This window comes from Pectinophora gossypiella, chromosome 18 (assembly GCF_024362695.1).
Source record: "Pectinophora gossypiella chromosome 18, ilPecGoss1.1, whole genome shotgun sequence".
Lineage (NCBI taxonomy): Eukaryota > Metazoa > Arthropoda > Insecta > Lepidoptera > Gelechiidae > Pectinophora > Pectinophora gossypiella.
Window position 1 is genome coordinate 8,414,645 of NC_065421.1, and position 26,734 is coordinate 8,441,378.

General features: G+C 37.6%; 1 protein-coding gene across 1 annotated transcript in view; it reads right to left on the bottom strand.

Annotated features, from left to right (window-relative positions):
* Nucleotides 1–26,503, bottom strand: part of LOC126374836 (zinc transporter ZIP1-like) — a 33,655-nt gene extending 7,152 nt beyond the window's left edge. The window contains exon 1 of the mRNA XM_050021574.1: nucleotides 25,981–26,503. Within this exon, the coding sequence (XP_049877531.1) occupies nucleotides 25,981–26,260 (280 nt within the window). The 5' untranslated portion in view covers nucleotides 26,261–26,503. The remainder of the gene's footprint in view (nucleotides 1–25,980) is intronic.
* Between the last annotated feature and the right edge of the window lie 231 nt (nucleotides 26,504–26,734).

Genomic DNA, 26,734 nt, shown 5'->3' on the forward strand with positions numbered 1-26,734 from the left:
ATAAGTATTCTTAATCAAATTTTAGATCGATAAACGAACATTTTTGTTTTTTTATGTGACTTATTGTAGATTTTCCGCAGATGGCGTTAACTACTTTTCTGGACAAATGGGGAGCTCTGAGCGCTCTTACTCTGTGCACAGGCAAAATAAAGTTAGAAGAGAGAAAATAATAATTAAAACTATGAAGAATAATTAGAGTTATTCTTCTTCCCTTCTATCGCGTGGGTTGTGAGGTGGAGTACTAACCTCATCAACCCTCTTGTCAAGGTTATTGAGCCGCCAAAGGCCCCTGACATGGCTCATGTAACGATTACTTGCTTACATCAGTAAGTAGTAACCGGGACCAACGGCTTGACGTGCCTTCGAAGCACGGATCGTCTTACTTTCGGACAATCAGGTGATCAGCCTGTAATGTCTTAACCAAACTAGGGACCACAAAGGAACCGAACCCAGGACCTCCGGATCGTGAGCCCAACGCTCAACCACTGGACCACGGAGGTCGTTATTAGAGTTATCATAAGATTTATGAAAACATTAAGATTTAAGAAAATGTTTTGGAGTAGAAATAGTATATTTGAAATACTTCTTAAATAATAAGTACTTAAGTACTCGAATATAGTTTCGCATCGCATCGTGTTGACTAGTGTTTACAGGTACGAGTATAATCTAGCTTAGTTCTAGAACATCACGTAACGGAACAATAAGCGAAAATAGGCAGAGAGCCAAATGCCTGATTACTTAGTATGCTGACAGAACTTATTTCCTTCTTTCTCTTTATCAACTAGTATGACAGGGACAGAAAAACCGAATGTGTTTATAGCTGAATAAATAAGTTATAATGTAACGTAGGTAGGTAAGTACCTATCAAATATTACGTGAACTATAAAGCTTATTGGGCATAATCATCAATTTATTCGGTCAATTGTTATAGTTTAATTTTAATTCGTAATTCATTTACATTTTATAAAAGAAGATAATGAATTATTACGAAGCATTATTTGCATAGGTGATCGTTGGAATAACTTACACAATATCCAAATAATTGAATAATACTTAATAATTGTTTCTTTTAAATAGCATAAATATTTTAACACACTATTTAGATTAAATAGTATAGTATCAGCGTCGTCGTGGTTCACGCCGTGACTTGTGTGAGCCCTTTTGACTCAGGACGTCCACAACCACCTTATGATCATTTCAACAACCATCCGTCTTGCTATTTTTGAAGTTGTTTACAAAAAAAGCAAGACGGAAATTTGATATGATGTAGTTTTATAATAAATGAAAGATTAAAAAAAATAATTCATTCCGAATGATTACGAATGCTTCTTGTCCACTGATAACAATAGTTTTTGCTTCTTCACAACAATGGCGTTCTTCGTTTATCTCTTATCTCCATCGAAATTTGTCTAATTACCTGTTATACAAAGTTATCTGTCATCCGTATAATTACAAGTCAAAACGTCAGATCATCAAGGACTCTTCGTGAAAATAAATAAATAATCACACAAATAATAGTCGTACATGAGCCATGTCAGGGCCTTTGGCGGCTCAATAGTAACCCAGGCACCAGGGTTGATGAGGTTGGTATTCCAGGAAAAAGAAGAAGCCATGTATTGTGAGTTGATGATAAAAAATTCCTATTATACCTTCTTCTACTTTGACGAAGAAGAAGATCTTATACCTGCAAAGATATTGAAACCGAAATACTTACGGAAACTGGTAAGTAAATATTATAATAGCCAGAAATAAAATAAAGTACCACGCTGTTTAAGTTCCTTACAATTTATGTTCAGTCTCATTTAGGCACCGGCTTGACGAAATGATGGCTACAAGGTTGTTCAGGTATTGCGTACAGGCATCCAAACCGGGCGACCTTGAGGTACAAACTTGCATGCACATCCGATATCATGAATCTCCCCTCCGAGTTTAATAAAAGAAATCTTTAATATAAAAAAATGTCAGATGAGACAGTAATGTTGTGATGAAACATTTTTGGGACTCGACCTTCGACCAAGACTTTATATTCTGTATTGAAGTTCGAAAATAAAATACCCTACAGAATATTATAAACATTTTGTTTTAAATTCCTTTTGGAAAGGTTTTACTGCATAGAGATTGCACATGAACATTTAAATTTAGAAAACTTGTTTTGTTTTTTTCTAACGTATCATGTAGAAGTAAAATTTATCGAAAAAGGTTTTATTTATGCTGTTTATTTTATTCAAAATTAAATTGTTATCAACTATGACAAATCCGATGAAATTCGTAACCAGTTACTTACTTAAGTACTTATGTATTACGTGTATTGAATAAGTCAATATTAGATACCTACCTATACTGCTTTCTTTTTCAAGTTTTACTTTTAACCACAGCAACAAAGGACAGGTACAGTCGGTGTAGAAAGCGGCAATAAAACATAATATTCATTGGTCAGTAAACTACACGGGAAATGGTGCCATTGATAGATGTTGAGGCCGAAATACAGCGTTCCTTATGTTTAAGATTGGACGAATAAAAAAGTGGATAATTCTTAAATTGTTGTTTCTTTTTTCAAAATTACCTAAGTAGGTATGTATAAAAACTAAGCCAAAGTGCACTGTAGTTCAATTTTATTTCCTTCTTTTTATTTCAAAAATGTCCATGCACGTGTATTAATGTGTTAAGTATTCATACCATGTCATCAGTGGCGCAGACCGACTAAGCACCGAACATCTCGAGTCATCACTTAACTCGCTTCGCATGTAAAAAGTTACGAGACTGCATAATCTCTGACGTTAATGGATTCATAGGGGCTGAGGGAGCCTTTAATGTTTAATGGAGCTATATATATCGTTTCACAGAGGTATATGAAGAGCATTTCTTCCGGATAAGTAGGTAATGAGGCAAACAAGAAAATTAAAAAGAAGAGCATAGTGTAATGGTATGAAAACTCACTGCACACAACGGCGCCGCCGGGAGCGTACAGCAGACTATACACCAACCGCAGCGCGATTTATATCTAAGAGTTTTGAAAAGGCTTTTCGACAAAAGCCAATGGTGGTTGACCGGAATTATCAAAACAATATTCTTGTGAGCCACAAATAACATTTATTATCACTTTAGGATATGATGATAAATATACAGTCAGTGAGATTCAATAGGATTAACTTATAAAGGTAATAAGTACGGCCATTACGTCTGACAGGTAAAATGCAAGAGAGAACGGGCAGAGAGCACAAACGTCTATAATAAGTAAAAAGTAAAAAGGTCTATGACCACTAGTGGTGTTGCCCACGATAACACGATTATAAGGGTGCATATTCAATAAGTTTCGACTAATAGACGCAGTAACTGCTATTCATATCTACGGCGATAAACATCGTAAGGCTATCGGTCAAAGCCGTCGATATAACTCGCCGTGCCGCGAGGGCTGGAAGTGGTTTTTTGTAACATCGTTTTTGTATGTTCCGATGTGTTCCCCTTCACACAGAAATACTTTCATACAATCCATGTCCCGCCTGGAAACGCTACCGTTATCGCCTTTGTCTGCATAGATGACAATTTTTTTCGAAGAGCGGTTTATCCAGTTTATGTACCATAAATAGGTAAGTATTGTGGTCTATGTTTACACATTTATATACAACAGAACCATGAAGACAGTCCTTAAATCGTATCAATGTCATTATTGTCCCCAACATTCAATAAGAAGAAACAGCTGTTTTCAAACTTGTTTTTTTACAGTATACATAATAGAATGTCTGTGTTCGCTCGAGATTACAGCACAAATAAAAATCTAGTTCAGAGCGGGTCAAGCCAAGTAAGAGGTAGCCCGGAAGTCATGGTTACTCAATCGAACCTCCAAATTATTATACTTGTTTATAAATAGACAAGTTCGAGACTAGAAGTGTTATTACGAATTGCGAGTCGCTTTGTGTATATAGGTAGGTACTTGATACTAGATAAATATAGGGATGTGCATACACAAAAATGCCGGGAAATTGTGACAGGCGCGGCGCGGCGCGGCGGGCGCGAGATTTCGTACAAATCCCCCTCGGCCGGCTTATCCCGTATCGACCCTCTAGGGTCGATTAATTATTTCAAATATTTTTCCTCTCCGACGACGCCCTGAGCTGAGGTTCGCGCCCAACTGGGCACCCTCAGGCCTGTTGTCTTAAACGTTGTACCGGGTGAGAGCCTTCAGCGCTCCCCTTTTGTCCTAAGTAGTTAATGCCATCTGCGGCAAATCTACAATAAGTCACGTAAAAAACCGGTTATCCCGTTTTCCCAGCTCTGTGTGTACCAGGTATTAATAGTAATTAAAACGTAATGAAACTACTTATGTAACACGTTCCATAAATCGTGTTATATTTCCACTGAGTATTGTTTTGAATCAATATTATAAATCCATTAGCTACATCGATTGCTCAGATTTTCAATTCGTTACGAGATATATTTGCCTTGTACTTTTATATACTACCTATTCATCTTTGTATTTTAATACATTTTCATGTCTAAAGAAGTAATAAAGAAAGAGTAAAAAAATAAATAATAATAAAAATAAAAAAGTGTTTATTTCTTGTTTTCAAGCAGCATAAAGTTATGAGGCAACCCCAGGAAGCAAGGTTAATGCTTGAGTTGGGGATGTCTCGCTCTTACCCTAGTTGCTAACACTAAATAGTTGACATGCAAAGCAAAAATAAATAAAGAATATACAAAAAAAAAACAAAAAGAAAAAAGAGTAGTCAGGTAAGTAACAATGAATAATATTGATTCATGTAGTAAGTATTTTGTTTTGCAGTAGTATCTACTTATCTTATAAGGACGTACTGTTTTATAGTATTATTATTTCAATAAAAGACTTGAAATTAACTGAAATTTAAATGTTTATTGTTGTTTACAAATAGGAAAACATTATGTGAGAGTGTCATTTAGTGAAATCGGATATACACATCACGTACTTACAATCAAAGATCAAAAGTGTAGTCACTAAACCCAGGCAATTATTCGTAAACAGAGGTGAAATTATGAACCGTTAGTTGTCAGTTAGGTTTATTACAAAAACGACATGTAATGTTACCCCGCCCGCGGCGTGGTCGACGATTTCCCTCATTCAGCGCTTATCGCTATCGACCCACTAGGGTCGATTAATTCTTTCAAATATTTTTCCTCTCAGACGACGCCCTGAGCCGAGGTTCGCGCCCGACTGGGCACCCTCAGGCCTGTTGTCTTAAACGTTGTATCGGGGAGAGCCTTCAGCGCTCCCCATTTGTCCGGTCAAGTAGTTAATGCCATCTGCGGCAAATCTATAATAAGTCACGTCAAAAAATAACAAAAATAACGCAAGAAACTGATCTTTTCTGGACTCTTGCAGCTTATCGTATATTGACCAAATTGGAGAAAATAGTACGATCTATTCCGAATGAAACGATTGATGAACGTGTAGGAAGCAAGAAAAGTGTGTCAGGATCGAAGCAAATTCCATAGTCTCTGCTTACCTCGGTGGGAAATAGGAGTTTATGGATGTATGTATGTCATCACCAGACGGCCTCTGTGGTCCAGTGGTTGAGCGATGTGCTCACAATCCCGGAGGTCTCGGGTTCGATTCCCGGTGGGGACAAATCACAAAAATCACTTTGTGATCCCTAGTTTGGTTAAGACATTACAGGCTGATCACCTGATTGTCCAAAAAAGTAAGATGATCCGTGCTTCGGAAGGCACGTTAAGCCGTTGGTCCCGGTTACTTCTTACTAATGTAAGTACGTAGTCGTTACATGAGTCATGTCAGGGGCCTATGGCGGCTCAATAATAACCCTGACACCAGGGTTGATGGGGTTAGTAATCACCTCACAACCCACACGATAGAAGAAGAAGATCACCAGCCCATTAACATCCCCACTGCTGGGGCACGGGCCTTCCCTATGGATGGATAGGGAGATCGGGCCTTAAACCACCACGCGGGCCCAGTGCGGATTGGTTAATTAACGACTGCTAATGCAGCCGGGACCAACGGCTTAACGTGCCCGGAATCATCTTACTTTTCCGGACAATCAGGTGAGTCAAGCCCGAAAAGTCCTTACCAAACAAAGGACAGCCTCACAAAGTAATTTCGACAATGTCCCCATCGGGAATCGAACCCGGACCTCCAGATCGTGAGCCTAACGCTCTAACCACTAGACCACGGAGGCTGAGCTACAAAATAAGAGTTATTTTTCTTTAATTTTGAATTAAGTAGGTTAATATTTTACAATCCAAAAACGTGACATAAACAATAATTAAACGATTAATATAATAATTGTTTGGAAACGAAATAGCGATTTGTTTTGGCTAATAATTACCTACTTCGGCGCGTGACGAATAATTCTAGTAATATAAAACCGGATTGGATTCTCCGAATAGGTAAGAACGCTAAAAAAATTGAAAATAATTACTGTAACTTTGTAAATCGACACGTGATCCACAGTTTTTTTTTTAAGAAATATCCGATCTCTTTGTTTTTATTATTATTTATGTCATAAATTAGACTTTTGTCGATTCGATTTTTGTCTATTCAGAGGCGGAGGACAGGAGTCCTAGTATGGCTTTGTAATTGACTACTCTGGGCGCCATCCCACTTGTGTCAGACAGAGTACTTTATTTAATAAACACACGTAACAGGTTACAGACATAAATCTTATGAAATAATACACTTTTTGAGGTTCAGACTGTAACCCAACTAAAAAGTACTGCGGGGCGAAAGGCAAGAGGAAAACCACTGCCCTATTTTTCCCTAAAAAAGTAGCATGGAAAATGCTGCACCGACAAGAGAGTGGCTCTTAAATTGATGGTGGTGGAGGTGATGTCATAAATTTAGGTCACTGCACATGCAAAGGGACGAGAAGCGACATGCTGTTTAATAAGTACCTACATACGAAACAGCGTTTCGTCCAGTAGTGTTGTGCTGTTCTCGGGAATGTTTCCAAAGTGAGAATGTTCCCGTTGTAAAAACTCTTTAATAATAAGGACACACTGGTTCTCTACAATTCGTTTTTTTTTTGTTTCGATTATTGTTATGCATGCCGAGTCGTCTTGACGTGCTAAAGACCAACTAGTTTACACGTGCGACTATTTTCGGCGAACACACAAAGACTCGCGAATTAATCGTGAATTCATTAATTAAATAATAGTCGTTATTATGCATGAATTGTTTCCGCATATTTTATATTACCAGCTGTGTTCTGTTTATCTTTGTTATTTGACCTTTATTTGTTATTACTTTGAATGTATTTTCTTTTATATAGAGACATAAATAAGAATAATAATACTGCGTATAGAACGGCAACTCTCCGCTCCCCACCAGCGGCTGATCTAGGTTTACCTCGCCTCCCTTCGGTCATACTTTTGTTTTCAATCGTATGGCGCCAGACGTCACACACTGAGATGCGCGTGTACGTTAACGTCAATGTGTAGTAACGTCAAGGTGTTTTGTGCTCGTATGAAGTGTCCGGGGTGTTGTATAGGTAAACGAAATTACATTTTACTTATTTATTTTGTAAAGCTATGTCTATGAGTTTACAGTTATCTGCAATATTTCAGACATAGATAAAAGTATTTATTATTGTAGATTATATAACGTTATATCACGTTAGAAAGGACATAATCCCTCTTTTCCCACTATCAATCATTTTTATTACACGCTCGGGAAGATAAGCAGCTGAATGGGACCTCTATTCATCATATTATTATCGTGTCAAAGGTTACATTGCAGAAGTGTAAATACAAGTTTAAAACACTTGGCCGGAGGGGGTGAGCCTAGGTTTGTCTTAGGTTCTCTTACCTAAGCCTTACCTGATCCAACGCCTATCAGTGGCTGTAGCGACCTCCGTGGTCCAGTGGTTGAGCGTCGGGCTCACGATCCGGGTTTGATTCCCGGTGGGGACATATCACAAAAAATACTTTGTGGTCCCTAGTTTGGTTAGTACATTGCTGACTGACCAGATTGTCCGAAAGTAAGATGATCCGTGCTTCGGAAGGCACGTTTAGCCGTTAGTCCCGGTAACTACTTACTGATGTAAGTAAGTAGTCGTTACATGAGCCATGTCAGGGACCTTTGGCGGCTCAATAGTAACCCTGGCAACAGGGTTGATGAGGTTGGTACTCCTCACAACCCACACGATAGAAGAAGTGGCTGTGCAACGCGGCATTGCCGCTAATGTGAAGGGTTCGTTTGGACCAGGTCAGACTCTAAGCGACGACGAAGTTACGATTGTTTCTGATCGAAAAGCCATGTATCCTTAGCATTAAAAAGATTTTACAACGGGAAAATTCCCATCTTGGGAACATTCCCGGGAACGGCACATCACTGGTCGAGCTCATGACCATAGCATGTACAGTCATAAGCAATATAATGTACCCACTTTAGGACTCTGTCGCACTAACATATTTGACATTTAGTAAGACTTACAGTTCAATTTGTCAAAAAAGTTAATGTGACATGGTACCAAAGTGTATACATATTAATGTTCGTGACCGTACCTACTACAAAATTTTACAGTAGAGTTATGTAACTCAGTATCTTCATGCGCCTAGATCATTGACACTATGCTTATCTAACTTTTCTTTATCTTCAACGATGAATATCAAGGTAAAAACTCTTTGTTAAGATAACTGTTTTCTTTGTAAAGAGCGAAGTTAAAGAGTTTTCTATTGTTCGCTTGATAATCGGGAAAATTGAGGAAATGAAAGCAATAGCTCAAGTGTTTCATTATCTTTAGACACGGTTATAAAATTGTAGTGAAATACAACTGTTTATTTGCGATGACAACATTGAATTGTTCTTTTATTAGGTCAAATATTAATCTGATAAAATGGCTGTGTTTACCTTTGTAGGCAAACCTTGGTTTGCCCAATGCACACAACTGCGAACTTGCAAACCGGGAAGCGGGACATTGTTAGACAGTTTCCTACAAATACGCCGCGCGCGACGTTTCCATCTTTAAAAAAAATAAATATCAATTGCCCTGATTCCTGCAGACACCCCTAATTTTATTTTAAGTAATACCCGTCATTTTCTTATCCGCCGAAAAGGAAAGGGACGGATGATTGTCAACAAGTTAATTTTAAAGTGAATGAATAACCCGTGCGAATAAAATAAGCATCTCGCTGGTATGCAATCCGTATGACGTGCTGTCTACCTAATTCTGTCGGGTTATTGGCCGATGTAAAATTTTTAGCCGGTTGTTTTATATTTCTGCTTAAAATTGACGTGTATTCCATAAATTTTATGCCTGTCGATTACCCGTCCGTTTCTTTTTCAACGGATAAGAAAATGACAAGTATAACTTAAAATAAAATTAGATAGCGTCTGCAGGAATTAGCACCATTAATGTGTCTAATTAAAAGTGAGTAATTTTTTTCAAAGAACGTCTGGGGCCCTGTGCCGAGGTTTTTCTTGCAGCTTCTTTTCCCCGGCTATACAGGTTGTGAGAAGCTGCAGTAGTTCTAGGCGGCTGAGACGTTCGTTATGTAAAAATTGACGATTCAAAGTGTAACTATGTTACCTACTGAATAAAGATATTTTTGAATGTTGAATTACTTAGTGCTGTCTCCAAGTATCATACTGACGTCGATGTATTTACATGTTCGTTCACGTTCGAAATTCAGACTTAGTCGTAAATCTCTTAAGTTTTTAACAATATTTAAGTATAAGTAATTGCATTGCACAGTCGAATTGGGATTAAGTACCTGTAATGTCTATCTAAATATATAAAAGGAGAAACTGACTGACTGACATATCAACGCACAGCCTAAACGGCTAAACGTGGGCACTTGAAATTTGGAAGGGTCGTAGCTTAGGTACCGTAGAGGTGTACTAAGAAAGGAATTCCCGAAATTCTCACGGGAACGGGAATTAGCGGGAAAATCCTTTTGTATGAAAAATCTAAACCACTAAAGTTAGACGCTTGAAATTTGGCATGCAGGTACCTTAGTAAACTTAAAGCTTAGTTGCAACAGGATATTGCAAAATTCCCACGGGAACGGGAGTTAGCGGGAAAAAAATGTTGTATGAAAAGATCTAAACAGCCTAAGTTAGATGCATGAAATTTGACATGCACTCCCACACACACAAAGATCTCTCTTTTATAACACGCCACGCGGACGAAGTCGCGGGCAAAAGCTAGTTTATTTATAAAGTACATCCACATCACATACATTAAAACATTTTTACATTTAGAAGGTTACGGTATTGTGAAAATTACGGCGTACATAACTTACACAATCAAGGGTGAGTATTTAAAAATAAAGTAAAATTAAAATTACATAATGTCTACGTAAGTTGTGAATAAATAAATTAAATAAATAAGAAAATTGTCACATTCCTTAATGGTCTTCGCCTTGAGACGAGGCATGCCGTGTCGACGAACTATTATCGTAAGATTAAAAGCTGATGGTTAATGGAAGGTCTCAGAGAAACCATTAGTTGTCTGAGTGAAACCGCAGTGCCAAGGCTGCCGTGACGACACGCTGATTATAGTTCTCTGGTGATGGAAATTGAGACAAAAACCTGAAAGTCGTGCAGTAAACTCACGCGCAGCTACGTTGCTGTTACGACCGCTTTATTATACAATTTAGGACATTAATGGGGTCTATTGTTGTTTTTAAACCATCCGCAATTAAGTATACTTGCGTACCTATTATCTGTTACGTACATGTATATTTTTAGTTAAGTATTTACATAAATAGTTTTTTTTTCACGTAACTTATTGTAGGCTTACACTATTTGGCTGAACTAACGGGGAGTACTGTGATCAGGGTGGGTGGAGCCACAAACGACTGTATCTTCTTCTTTCGTGTCAATAACAAGTCAGGCAAAGTAGTCTCAACTCAAATCAAATCAAATATATACTTACTTTATTGCACAGAACTAAATTTCAGAAATCAGACATAACACATGAGTATAGTACAATTTGGGAGGCCTTATTGCTCTAGAGCCTTCCCTCAATCAGCGCTTATCGCTAACGACCCACTAGGGTCGATTAATTCTTTCAAATATTTTTCCCTCTCAGACGACGCCCTGAGCCGAGGTTCGTGCCCAACTGGGCACCCTCAGGCCTGTTGTCTTAAACGTTGTACCGGGTGAGAGCCTTCAGCGCTCCCCATTTGTCCGGCCAAGTAGTTATCTGCCAGCCGCGGCAAATATACAATAAGTCACGGCAAAAAAAAATTGCTCTAGAGCAATTTTAAATCAATCAATAATTATAATTTCAATTTATTATTTGCAATCTATAATTTCTCAGTCCAAAATGCATTAGCACGGGCGGAAGCGTTCATGAAACCATCCCGCGTGCAGGCAGAAACGACGAAAGTCGACGACGAGTGACGAGTGTATGGTAGAAATTATTTATTAGACACGTTTTTATAAACACCTACTTACTTATAAGTCGAAGAAAACACCTGTCAAATCGAGAATAGAATCGGGTAAGATAAGCGGACCCTGTGAAAAAACGTCACAAGGTCCACTTATCTAACCCGATGATTTTACAACGAACGCTAGGGAGATAAATGTTGAATGACAGGCCGTTACATTAGGTAGTTTTAAGTGTATAATAAAACTACAGACCTATTCATTGTTTTTTTTTTGTTAAGGGTTGTGACTGATGTGGGAAATTCAATCTTTGTTATAAATCATTGATGCGTAAATACAAACGTAATGTATCAGGCCCAGTAATTAGGCAGACAGGTAGTCGTTTAATGGTCTATTGTGGCGTTAAAAAAATATCACCTGTCATTGTCAGCCTTTAACAGTTTTAAATATCCAATTTAGGCCAGTGCCTAGTCTTCAGTTTTTAATCTCTTAGGTCTATTTTGATCGTGAATTTCGAATATTACATTACTAAAGTCAAGGCTGTATGGTCCTCAGATCTTTGCCTGCCTTATACGAGGGGAGGTCAAAAAGTTCGCGGAATGGAGGGGTTGGAGGGGGTTGGTTTGCTCGTACAGGTAGCCGCTAGTTGCACACCTCATTAACAGTATATGTACCAAGTTTGAAGCAAATCGGGTCATTAACGTTTGAACTATCGACCAGCAAACAAGTGAATCGGGAAGAACTCAGCGAATATGGAGAAAATTGAACACCGCGCCGTCATTAAGTTCCTCACCAAGCAAGGAAAATCCGCTCAGACGATTTTTCAAGAGCTGTTAGCAGTTTACGCGGACTCTGCCCCTGGTAAAACTATGGTTTAAAAGTGGCATAGTCTTTTCAAGCAAGGAAGAGAGTCGATTGAAGATGACCCCCGCTCCGGACGGCCCATTGAGGCCACCACACCGGAAATCATCGAAAAAGTAGAGAAACTTGTATTAGAAGATACCCGCTTGAAGAAGAAGCAGCTTGCAGCAATGGTCGGTGTATCCGAAACAAGTATTTTAAATATCCTACATCAACATCTTGGGATGACTAAGGTCAGCGCAAGATGGGTTCCAAGAATGCTCACGCCACTTCAAAAAAGCGAGCGTGTCGAGTGTTCTCGCCAGTTTTTAGAGCTCTGTGGAGAGAATAAGGAAGAAGTTATGGCCCGGATTGTTACTGGAGATGAAACCTGGGTTCACCATTATGAACCTGAGTCGAAGCAAGAGTCGATGCAGTGGCATAAAAAAGGCACACCTCCTCCAAAGAAGTTTAAGGTGTCACAATCGGCCGGAAAGATCATGGCCAATATTTTTTGGGATACAGAAGGTATTTTGCTGATTGATTATAAAGATCGTGGTGTGACTATAACGGGACATTACTACGCTTCTTTACTGGATAGATTGAAAGAGGCTATCAAGGAAAAAAGAAGAGGAAAGCTGTCAAGAGGTGTGCTCCTTTTGCACGACAACGCACCCGTCCACACGTGCCATGTTGCGACGGCTGCCATTCACCGATGCGGGTTCGAAAAATTAAACCACCCACCCGCCTTACAGTCCAGACTTCTTATTGAACATTTACGCAGTGAGGTTAAAAGTGCAACAACATTAAAGTGTATTGGGAGGGAAAATCTTTTATTTTTCGCACCTATTTTGTGTTGTGTTGTACGTGAATATGCCTATAATCTGCCTATCATAAAAAATAGGATGCAACTTTTTAGCAAACTTTTACGACATACTGATACTAATAATATACATACTAAAGAACATACTAAGTTTTTGTAATATCCCGCCGGCGTGGTCGACGATTACCCCCATTCAGCGCTTATCGCTATCGGCCCCCTAAAGTCGATTGATTATTTCAAATATTATTCTCTCAGACGACGGGACGCCCTGAGCCGAGGTTCGCGCCCAACTATTTTGTACTGGGCGAGAGCCCTCAGCGCTCCCTATTTGTCCGGCCAAGTAGTTAATGCCATTTGCGGCAAATGTATAATAATCACGTTTTTTTTCTCGTGTTGAAAGAAAGAGAAGAAAGAAAAGAAATAAGGTACGTATTAGGCACATTTTGAGATGTACTTTTCTCTCTATAGTCCAATATGACATCACATGTTCTGTGGTATAGTCAAAAGAGAGATGAAAGATTAAAATAATCAATTAAGTATTTGAAATAAGTAATACTAATTTATTATTTTCGTCTTACACTCTGTATGGTTATACATGTAGAGGTATCATGCAAAGAACGTGACCGTGAAGAAATAAAGATTAGAAATCGTGTTAAGGTAGATTTGCACAAAGTGCAATTGTGCTAACACGAGGTCACTGACCGGCTTTCTTTTCAAGCTAAAATAAAACTCAATGTCACAATCAGATGTCTAGTCCAAACGTACGATTTAGAATAATCCCTGCTAAAGTTGGCTTTAGAAGAACAGAGTAACGATGATTTGATAAATTAGGATATATCTTCTTATCGTGTGGGTTGTGAGGTGGAGTACCAACCTCATCCACCCTGGTGTCAGGGTTACTGTTATTTCGTATTATCCGTTAGTTTCGGATAATTTCGGTTACGGATATTATTTTTTAAGTAAAATACATATAGGTAATAAAGTGGTTTTATTTATAACGACAAGTTATATATGTTACGACGGCAAAAGAAGAAAAAAACAAACAATGCGCGCGGCACTCGCAGCGGCAAGTCGATCAAAACAACTTGTCATAACGTGTATCAATCAGGTTCCACTCCTATCGGATATTATCCGAAACTGTTATTTCGGATTCGGTTGCGGTTTCGGATGATTTTTATGTCGGATATCCAACAGTTTCGGTTACGGTTACGGAGTTCCCTAACATCCCTGCTAAGCCCGTTGTGCACAGACTATGCAAACACGCGCTGCTGAGCACGCACGGCAGTCGCAAACGCTCCATACTCACAGGCTACGCACGGAAACGCTACGTACGTAGTCGCTAAGCACGCAAACGCTACGCACGCACGCTACGTAGGCACGCACTCATTTCGTACATTTATACAGATGATAAAATTGATGTAAGTAATGACGTGAGGGAGTATTCTTAAGAGGAATATACCATCATCCCCCTTCCATCATCCCGTTTTTTACAGGGTCCGTTTACCTAACCTGAAGATTTGACAGGTTTGATTTTTTGCAGAAGCGACTGCCTATCTGACCTTCCAACCCGCGAAGGAAAATCCAGCCCAATACAGGTTAGGTCACATACCTCCGAAAATGCATTTCTCGGGAATGTGGGTTTCCTCACAATATTTTCCCTTCACTGCTGAGCACGTGATAATCATTTATGATCCAAACATGAAGTGGAAAACAAATTCGACAATCATTGGTTAGGCAAGCATTCTACCAAATGGCTACCACGGTTCATTTAAAAAGAATATACTATACCATACGGAAGAATTAAAATGCGCAGAACAAACTGCAATAACCACGTAATCAGAAAGCACACATCCTTGTCTTCAAGTTTTCACATTTATGATCGTCCAACCACCTCTGGATACTTTCATTATTATGTGGTTGTGTCGGCGACTTTCGTTGCGAAATACAGTAATAAAATGACCATAAAGTTAATCTAATAATATGGTATTAAGTAAAAGTCAGCTCATTGCCTAGTTAGGCAACGATTTGTGTGGTCAGACGGTAAAATGTAAAATGTATAGGTTGCTTTGTAGAGGTATAGGTGTTACAAGAGGCAAAAAGGGTCTGATACATAACCGAACATTGGCGTATTATAGCGTAATACCTATTTATTATTATTTTGTACTACAAGCCAAGAGAGCCTCCGTGGTCTAGTAGTTAGGTAACTGGAGTTCCGGATTCGATTCCCGATGGGGACATTGTCGAAATCACTTTGTCAGACTGTCCTTTGTTTGGACATTGCAGGCTTGAATCACCTGATTGTCCGAAAAAGTAAGATGATCCGTGCTGCGGAAGGCACGCTAAGCCGTTGGTCCCAGGCTACTACCCCAAACACCTCCACCAAATCGCAGTGGAGCAGCGTAGTGGAGTATGCTCCATACCTCCTCCAGTTGATTGAGGGGAGGCCTGTGCCTAGCACTGGGACGTATATAGGCTGTTTATGTTATGTTATGTTGCCAAGAAGTGTGCGCGCAGACAGGTACGCTGTTACAAAATACCGAAATAAAATACCTAAAGACATGGAGTGTGCATAAGGCTAATTTAAATACTGCTTGCTCACTTAAATAATAATAATATTTAATAATATTTCTAGACAATTGACACTGTCAAACGCTATCCGAAGAACTAAACAATGCACCGACATTACTTTCTAAACACAAATGATGAATGTAGGTAAGTACATTTGTACAATAAACTAAACAAAATGTCAATATGTATAATTGAAAACAAGCAACATTATTAGCTGTTGTTCATTTAATAAATATTTGTTAAACATTCACATGCTTGGAGTAAGGTAATTACAAATGGAAAAACATGCAATATTGTTTTCTTTTTTGACGTGAGTTATTTACCACAGACGGTACTCTAACGTATACTTGGATGAATTGAGGATTTGAGGAACGCTAAGGCGGGCTCTTTTGACTCCGTAACTGAATTTAGAATTATGTTTTTTCGATTTATGTTAGTGCAAAGGTACAAAAGTACTAGCGTACTATAGTTCGAAAATATAATTTAAACTTTTGCAGTAATATAATTAATTCTAAATTCAGTTACGAAGTCGTTATTTTTACAATCTGCCTTATTTTATGAACCGGGTCGAGCCGAAGTGGGCCGATATGGACCACTGTACGAGGAAAATCGTCGACCCCGCAAGTAGTACCAGGAACTGAAGCGTTTGGTGACGCCGGCTATTTGGCCACTTTAGCAGTTGATAAAGGAGATTTGACAGTGACAACGAACATAATTTTCCTGAGATCTTTCGTCGACAGACGCCTTAAGCTTACATCCGCAAAATGGTTCCTTTTATTTTATTTTATTTGGGACAACAACAGTCATATTTTCTAATTGTAAACTCGTACAAAATGGGGAGATTGCAAAAAAAAAAACAAAACAAAATTTCAAAGTTCTGTGTCTGGGCGTGTGTGAGTGTAATCAATACAACACAACGGTTCGTATCACTTCGTTCAGTCAATAATTATTATACTTAATATGAGAGCAACACAAAAGTAATTCAATTAAGTACTTCAATCAAACATGGTAGATTTAATATTTCATAAAAACATTGCTTACTATCCGTAAATAAATCAATTTCACCGAACCGTGCATTATATGTGCGGACTAATCTCATAAAAACAGCAGTTCATAAATCAAGGTACATAAATATACATGTTTATAAACTTACGAATAAATTAAGGGTTACAATACCTGGTATTATATAAAAGTCTTACGTAAAAAGTATTTTCTCATCTTCTGATGTGTATTGATTGATACACTGTATTGGTATGAATGATTTTCTTATTGTATTTTCCGTAGCCCACCTATCAAAAATCATATATAAGTAAAGTGGTAATTTATCATGATTGATTTCCTTAATAGTTTTCCTCGTTGAATCTCTTATTCTAGAAAAATGATCTCATTGTGTTTTATTAAAAAAGTACTTAAGTTTTCTATACCTATTATATTTATAGAGTAAGTAGATGTTTTGTGTATAATGTTAAGAATTAAATCCATTGATTTTAGATCATTTTTTTCCATTATAGACGAGACGATACAGCTCACTACCTATCACGTTGGTCTAACAGAAAGCTCTGTGAGGTGTGGGCCTCTGACTAGCCCAATAGGGATATAGTCGTGAGCTTATGTTGTTGTGTTAAATAATTTAATAAAAAATATAAAGACCAAAGACGTCATGTATAAAAAAATAACATCAAACCGCACTTTGAACTGAACCACAAATTGGCAAGCTACCTTTCGATGCCACAGCATAACAAAATATCTATTAGCATGCCAATAAAATTATGTACATGCTGCGTATTCATGAGGTAATTCCCACGGTTGTATTTATGCTTGCACGTCACGAACTGATGACTAACTTTGACTCCGACGCACCATGCACGCAATAGAACCATCTTCGAAGTAATGCATCATCTAATTTGGATTGAGGAAAACCCGTTTCTTAAATGGCAATAGCAATGCATGTTCAGTGGTAGCAAACGCTTGCAATTATATGCTTGCAATGATAGGTAACAGGTAGATACCTAACGGTTTTAAGGATGCCACTCTTCGTACAAAAGCCATTTTATACGAAGAGGGGCAACCCTGATGATAATTGCTTTGTAATATTCGAGTTTTCCTGCCGCATAGAATTCGGGGCTCGACTTTCCTAAATCAAATCTAACGCATTTATGGTACTTATACCTAACTATAGATTAACAAAACGCACGCCTCTGCCAATGACGTCAAAAACCAGACCCGTTTATCAATAATAATAAAACTATTGCACACAAATTTACAAGACGTTTACAGGATAAACTTATTCTAAGGGGGGCAAAGGCGGCCTTATCGTTAAGAGCGATCTCTTCCAGACAACCTTCGGCAGAGGATATAGTACACGTGTACAGCTGCTGTTGTGCTACTCGTATATTCTTATTTTTTTACATATATTTTAAAGCTTTTTGTTTTTTGTGAAATACGATTATATTTTATTATTAAGTAAGACCCAACAAGATAACAACGTAAACAAACGCCAAGCGATCGCCCATCCTACTGGGGATATGTCATTATCTATACAATATACGTGAGTAATTAGGCGTAATAGTTTTTTAAACACAATGAATCGCATGTTGTTTTGTTTGAATTACGTCGTGGAATTTGTTGGAGAATCAAGGCTAGAAATGATTGATCTGGTGGTGTTATATCTATGATTATCTACAGGGTTATATTGACTATTTCAAATCATCATCACCAGCCCATTAACTTGATGAGGCTGGTATTCCGTCTCACAACCCACACGATAAGAAGAAGATCCAAGTACTACTGAATATAAATTTTGGATAAGCCTAGACAGTATAGTGTAAATCTAATTGTACTGATTCATAATCATAATCATTTATTCGTAATAAAAATTGTATTACAGTGATTGCGTTGGAAGAGCGAAGCATTCCCAACACAAGTGTCATCTGACTATTTTTAGGGAAGCCCCTGTAACTTATTTATATAGCTTACAATAGTTGTTACAAAAAAAACGTATTATAATACCTACATTTATTTATATTTATCCTAAAGCCACCTTCGGCTTTTTTATTGTGTTATTTGGTTCGTAAGTACGTATACGGATTTTCCCTTAGCTATACCAAGAACTGTTTTCTATTCCATTTAAGCACAATTCCTTAACACACACGAATAGATCTAAATATAAATGGATGCTTAATGCATTTCATATTTTCCTGCTCGCTGTTACCGGGTCTAAACGACTGAGATCAATGAACGTATACGTGGGGTAGATCTAAAATGCAATACTAATAAATAATACTAAACGATTGTCTTATGTAAAGAAGTTTTTAAATAAAGATTATTAAGAACTCGTTTGCGCTATTTGTCCGGCCAAGTAGTTAATACCATCTGAGGCTATACTGCAACAAGGCACGTCAAAAAACACCCATCGGATTAATAGATTATTGGGTTGATAAAATCCATGTCACAACCCACACGATAGAAGAAGAAGAAGAATAATAGGTTATTGAACCTATTTTCTAAAAATAATAGTGTTTTTATTTCAATCGTACACTTATATACGTATAATCTAATCCACCTTATATGAGTAAGGTGCATACAAATATATCAGTAGTTATTTATGAGTAAAAACCTTGACATTAACGTACAACTTTCAGTGTCACACTAGGTAGGTGAGTGAGGCATGCTATATGAATAAATGTATCATATTGTCATTTACACTGACATGTACACGTATTAGCAAGGGAATATGGTATGTAGTTGCATTGGGTATGTATAACCATTATCATAGTACAATTATAACAAACTATCTTCATAAAATGATATAGAAAGCGCTTTGCCTGTGCAATATTTAGTAAAGATTCAAAGAGGACACATGTCAAAAAGCAAAATTGCTATTTGACAATTGTTTGCATTGCGCACTTATTTTTATATGCGCAATATCAAATTGCAATGTTGCTTTTTCAGATGAATTGCTTCGAAATTACCTTTTTAACCTCCCAGATGTAAGTATTTATTTCAACGGCAAATGGTAACGTCTCTATAGTACGTGTCCTCTAGCAGGGTCAAGTTTTGATTTCGACACCACATTTTCTATTAAGTAGTTCCATTTTAAGGTCTTGATATAGTTACGTCTTTATATAGTTACAGGGACTGTAACCTGGAACCTGACAGAGGGCAGCAGTAATTGTCGGTACTTACTATTCAGATGCGGAGGACCTGTCCTCCTACGGCCCTAGGACTCCTGAGTCCTAGTACGGCTTTGAAATACACTACTCTGGGCGCCAACCCACTCGCATCAGACAGAGTACTGCGGGGCGGAAGGCAAAAGGGCACCACTGCCCTATTTTTCGTGGCCCTTAAATTAGTGATGATGAGCGACTCTATAAATGTTCTTCTGATATTTTAGTTTGCGCCCATTTCAGATTTTCTCATGCTAGTGGCCTGAAATTACCGTGTGAAAGCCATGAGCTCAGCCGCTCAGATGCAGCTTAGCCGCTCAGATGCATCTGTGCCGCTCAGATGCATCTGGGCCGCTCAGAAGCATCTGCGCCACTCAGATGCATCTGGGCCGCTCAGATGCAGTTTAGTTTTCGCCATTATTCCATCTGCGAAGAACAGGGCTAATAATAAGAAGCCAAGGCAAATGGCAAAATACTCTCACACTCATATGAAACTGCAGCTTTTGTTGACTGAAATACTTATTGCCATTATATACGTCTTTGGAACTATTTGTTGTACGAAGATGACTTACTGTTCTCATTGTAGAATGATTCTATGCAGCGCGCGCGCACAAGACGGCGCTCTGTTTCCCTTCATTGAATTTATAATAAGCTAATTGTTGGTTACATATCCGGCGGAAGGCAGGAAAGTCATGGTGCGTGAACTAGTATGCCCAGTTTACTTTCTTACGTTATGAAACTTCGATTTACGTCGGTTTTAAGGGTCAGTGAGACGGTTAGTATTATGCGATTGGCCTCCTGGTGGAGTCTGATTCTGAAATGAAAATTTATAAGTACTTAGTAATTTTTCTACGAAGATGTAAGAATTCCTCCAATGAATGATTATGAAAAAAAATTCTTCGGTAAACTAAAACAACTTAGGTAATCTTTGAACATTGATTAGTCACGATCCGGAAGAATTATGCTCTACATTGAGAACTTGCATATAAGCAGGATTGTCAGTGTTGTTATAACTCATTTCATCACAATATATCGCCGATCTGACAGAGAGAGACAAAAAACGCGCAATAGGCTTCCACTTACACGTACAAAACCCTAAAACCGGGGTGTAAAACTAAAAAAAAACAACTAAACAAGGCCACTTGACCACTTCAAGCGTGGTCACTGGTCAGGTCGTCGGCAGTTTCCGCCGCGGCTCGGCCGAGCTGCGCAGACGCACGCGACTGGCACACATTCGCCGGCCGGCGCAAGAGTTGCGCAATTATTAGATAATGACCACTGGCCTCAGACCACGCGGCCGCTCACAATCACAAATGCTCTCCGAAACCCGGTGAACCTTGAGTCTATGGGATTGTAATATGATTTTGATCGAGTGTTTTATGACAGTAGAAATGTCTTGTGGAACGAATTATATGCATAATAATTATAATATGCAATTCTAATCTAAAAATAAAAAAAACAATTTAAACGTTAATTATGGTCACACCAGTGCTTACGGTCGCTTATTTTTCGAACATAACACCTAGAAGTCGGTTACAGTGTTTAGATAAGTGTAAAATAGTTTTCGACGTAACGGAATATTTTTCCTGATTAATCGAACCCACACTCTATTTTAAGCCAATATGATTCTAATGCCATTTTCCTTCTGTAAAATCTTCACAGGTTTGCTAGCACTAAGTAGGTCACAAGTAGGTACTTATTTTATTTTATGTTTTTTCCTATTCCTAGTTTTTTGTTTTTAAGACCGTTGCCGCTTGGGACATTGTAAGTTTTTTTTTCTCTGTCGCTATGTAAGAAACGTGAGAAATAATTGGATATAAAGGTGCCATTGAATTAATGTAAACTGCACAATAATAAATAAGTAAGTATGTAAATTGCAACCAAAACAATTTACATCCGTAAATTGAAGTTTAAGTATTTGTCTAAAACAGGTTAAAAAGATAAAAAAATACTTGAATTTAACTTTAATTGTTCCGGTTACCTACCTACAAAAAAAGCGATTATGCGTAAACCAGCTGATAGTTGATGAACACGTGAGAATGGTATTAATTATCATAATTTGATAATAAAGTAACCTTAAATTGCTTGACGTAGTTTTGTATTTATCCTGGTCGATGGTATACGTAGCAGACCTCCATAAATGTCATTTTTGAAGACGGCGAACTAGACTTGCGAACTAGACGGTAAAAAGCAATCCTGCTGTAACCCACAAAATGCAAAATGTTCACCAGAACCCAAAAACTTTTAAAAACATTGAAAAAAAATCGTGCTGATTTTAATGCTATTTAGAAAAGCAAATAATCAGTAGTCTTTTTGGAAAAATAAGCAAAATTCCAATGCTGTACAGAAACTAGAGGTCGTAGAGCCATGGGAATATGACCAATAGATTTTGAATCAAAAATAAAAATAACGGCCAGGGTGTGGTTTACAGCAGGATTGCTTTTTTTAAGTCCACTTACAGACCAACGACGAAATGGTGTCGGCGACGTCGTCGACATAGGGCGATGACATTATTCAAAACACTCTGGAGATAGTGATGGAAGAATGAGTTTTAAAATTCTGAAGATGACAATCCATTGAGTGTTGCAACTGAGTAAGTAAGACGAAGTACGTAATAAAAATCTCAATGTAATTTTAGTCACATTGCATTCTAAGAAATAACCTTTTCGATTCTCCAGCTTAATAAGGGTGCTTTTCCCACGTAAAAAACTGTAGAAAAGTGTATTGTTGTTGTTATATTTCAAGGAAAAGTGTATTTTATCCACTAAAGAGACAAAGTAGCTATTACAGTTTTGATTTGGCGAAAAGCCCTATGAATCCCGAGGCTAAAACGAGGATGGACAGAGAGCCCTTTGCGGAGGGTTTTCAGTAAGTACTTTTCCTCGACTAAGCATACTGCTGCTTGAGAAGCTGCCGTAGGTTGTAGGATATACTTCAGACGTTCAGCAAAAAATATGAATTTAAAAAATTACGCTTCTGAGTAAAAAATTACTTTATCATCTACTGAATAAAGTTATTTTTTTATGCACCGACTTTTTTGACACGACGATGTGCCTTGGATCATACCAAGGCAGTCAAAAATACCGCGATAATCGAAGTCCAAGCAGACTAAGTCGCGTTTTTTTTAAGTTTTGTTTTTAAAAATTGAACTATGTCCTCATATCTAAGTAGGTACATTATACAAAGCTAGATGATGCAGTGATTTCGTCATTGTTACTTATTGCATGAAAGAGAACAGTTCTATTTGACCTCCAATTTATTTTATTTACTCATTGTTCTATTCTATGTGTTGAGAAATAATGAATACTTACATAAGAAAGTATGATAATGTTACAATTATTGGGAAACGAAACATAGCCATCGTTACAATAAGTAATAACTTTTGTTGCACACCTACCTATAGATCGGGCTCAATATTATTTGATAAAGCTTCTACTTAAAAGTTTTATTAAAATTTATGTTCATTTTCTTCTTCAATTTTAAATTTTTAGTGTAAGAATAAGTAGGTACCTATTTATCTGTTTTATATGAGATTAATTAATTACAAAAAAAAAAGAATAACAAGGAAAAACATCGTGAGGGAACACATATACCCGAAAATTGCATTTTCGGAGGTTGGAAGCTATAACAGGCACTCGCTTCTGTAAAAAACCGGATCTGTTAAATCTTCAGGTTAGGTAAGCGGACCCTGTGAGATTAATTACTAGTCTATAAACGTTGCACTGAATTAAATTAAAGAAATGGTTAGTCGAGCAGTCGTTCTATAGTTACAGCTAATTCATTCAATTGTAAATTTGTAGTGTTAATAATTTTACTTAGTACTATTGTACGGTATACTTAATATTTTTTTCTTATTGACCTCTATCTGAATGACGTGTAATGTACATTATCAATAAAAATAAGAATATATATGAATTAAAAAAAATAAAAATGTATTTAATTACCTTTTTCAAGCATTCAAATTAGTTCCTGATTAAAAGTAGGTAAGGTAACAGTCCTGACATGCCAGCAAAGTGACTTGATTTCATTAATACTGAAGGTATCGATATCAAGGCAAACCAGTTTGACCTAGGATACTATTACATTCTTGATTTCATTGTTTTACTAAGTATCTAACCCTATTTTGTTTACCTACTCATAGTCCATTAATCGTGGCTGAGATTACTGAACAAAAAATTAATGTAAGTAGTATTTTCAACTTTAAAGACATGTGATTAATGGTCCATTTTTTTGACGTGACTTATTGTAGATTTGTCGCAGATGGCATTAACTACTTGGCCGGACAAATGGAGAGCGCTGAAAGCTCTCACCCGGTACAACATTTAAGGCAACAGGCCTGAGGGTGCACAGTTGGGCACGAACCTCGGCTCAGGGCGTCGTCTGAGAGGAAAAATATTTGAAAGATTAATCGACCCTAGTGGGTCGATAGCGATAAGCGTTGATTGAGGGGTTAATGATCCATGAAATCCATGATACTTATGTGAAAAGATACAAATGTAAGTAATACATTAAACAACCTATATCTTCCTTAAGTACAAATAAAAAATAAACCAGGAATGAACGTGGGTTTAAGTACTTGACAGCTAAGCAAAGTTCAGTCGAATTGTATGATAATTGGATTCAATTTTGCTTAAACCCACGTTCATCCCTGGTTTATTTTTTATTTGTAAGGTGGTATATGTATACCTCCCACTCCCACTGCTAAGCCCAGGCTCCCCTCTCCCCTCAGGGCCTCAGTCAACCGGAGGGAATCACTATTTGTGGTACAAAAATACATTGATATCTATTTTTTAGAACCTCCATGAGTTGTGTTATATTATTCCTTTCGTAACAAGTAGATATGTTAACTGATAAGGAAACATACATTCACGATATGTTGAGAGGACACAATCATTCAAATAACGACTAAGAAAAAAATATAATGGTGGGTAGGTAGTTATTTATTAACATAAACATAAAGAAGTAGCCTATATACGTCCCACTACTGGGCACAGGCCTGCCCTCAATCACACGGGAGGCGGTATGGAGCATACTCCATCACGCTGCTCCACTGCGGGTTGGTGGAGGTTGTAATAAAATTAATTAAGTAACTGGTAAACAATATCAAGAACTTACTAGGTAATTAAATATTGTTGGCACCTTACGCGCTATAAACTTATTTGTTTTTCATTTATAAATAACTAACCTAACTAACCTAGTAAGTACATTGTTACTGACAAATTATGGATGTATACGAGTATTGTCCGAAATAAATAATTTTGAATTGAATTGATGCGTTTAAAATGTACCTATACATATATTTTTTAAAACGCATCAATTCAATTCAAGATCATGTATTTTAGACCGTTTCCTATATAAAATAAAATGAAATATTATAGGTGCGGGTATCAAACCTGAGTCATTTACAATAATTATTTGTTTACTTCGAAAATTCCTTCTGTAATCAGCAGTTATCTTATTTTGTTTGTCTAACTCTAATCGAATTTAAACGTAACCTTGAGTTAATAATTCTGTAATTCATTATGAATGTTGACCGCCTTCAGTTTAAGAAACGCATACAAAATGTGCGCACGAAATGACTTCTATTTGCGTGATTGGCATCACGCGATTTTCGATTCTTTTGTTATTTCATCTAGAGTAGATAAAGGTTCATTGTTGTTTGAAGTGCTGAATTAAAATCAAGGACGAAGTGTCCTTTGTTGGTTGATGATGAATAAAAATAAAAAGACAATGCCCTTTTTTTGCAATTAGCATTACAATTAATGGAATCCACGCGATGTTTTCAAATGGAACTGTTGCGTTTAGAAAGATCTACTTATTAGCATTTGAATGACAGAGTAATGTAACGAATCTTAACAGAAAACATTGGTTAATATCTGCTGTGTAAATCAATACTAAGAACCTACTTTCTATTGTTTTAAGTGAAGCGAGTGAGTTTTAGTAAACTACCTAGATTACAAATATATTTTTTCCGAAAAGTTTTCGAAAATTAAAAAATGTATAGTTGTCACCGTTACCATGACATTTTGTAAAAAGTTTTTTATTTTATACGGTTAGGTTGGTATTTTAATAGGAAAAAAAATACCTAATGAAAAGAGAGGTTTTCCTGAAACTCTACAAAAATCGTAGTCTCCCACAAGAAATCGCGAGTCGCGGCATGTTCGTATCCGTAAAATTAGCATTGATTTTTTACACAAAAATATATTAAAGAAACTAATTAAGTATCTAGGTACTTAGGTATAAAATAGAGTAATACTCACATTGCAGATACTCCACATTTTCCTGGACCTCGGGCATAAGATGCATGAAGGTGGTCGAAAGCAGGACTCCGCCGCCGAAGGACAATAATGTCATAACGACTCGGTTCCTAGACTTCAAGTCGCCCGCGTCGTCAGGGGTGATCCAGCTGAACTTCTTCGCGAGCAGCATGGGAACCAGCCCGCAGAGCATGGAGGCACAAAATAGCACCGCCATGGACACCCCTTTGGCGACCAAAACGCCATCGGTATCATCTTCACTGTGTCTGATTTCTACGTTCATCTTGGAAAGCTTTCCTTACTTTCAAGTTTGAAAATTAAATCTGGATCGTATACCAGTCTGATCAAGAAGAGACTAAGGTAAAACAATTATGTTTTTTAAAGAGTAGTTTAATTCAGTGATCTTTCCTACTTGACCGGTCAAGCAGTGCGGTGCGCGGAAGAAGCGTGTGCTTTTATACCGGCGCGGTATCTGTGACACGTGCACGAACGCCGAGAGCGGCGTTGGGACTACGCGCCGGCGCAGTGCGCGGCCACGCTCCGTAGTCCACTCCCGCGCAACCAGCGCTGCTGCAAGAGCAAGAAAGGAAGAAAGTGACATGTATAATGTATTAAGTACTTCTAATCTTACTAAGTACTCTTCCTTGTGTACAGATTTGTGCAAGCGAGGGAGAACATATCAAAATGCCCTCTAGAGTGATTCAGCACCCTATTTAAGTAGGTGCTTACTTATTGTAAAGAAACAGGTTACCTAGAT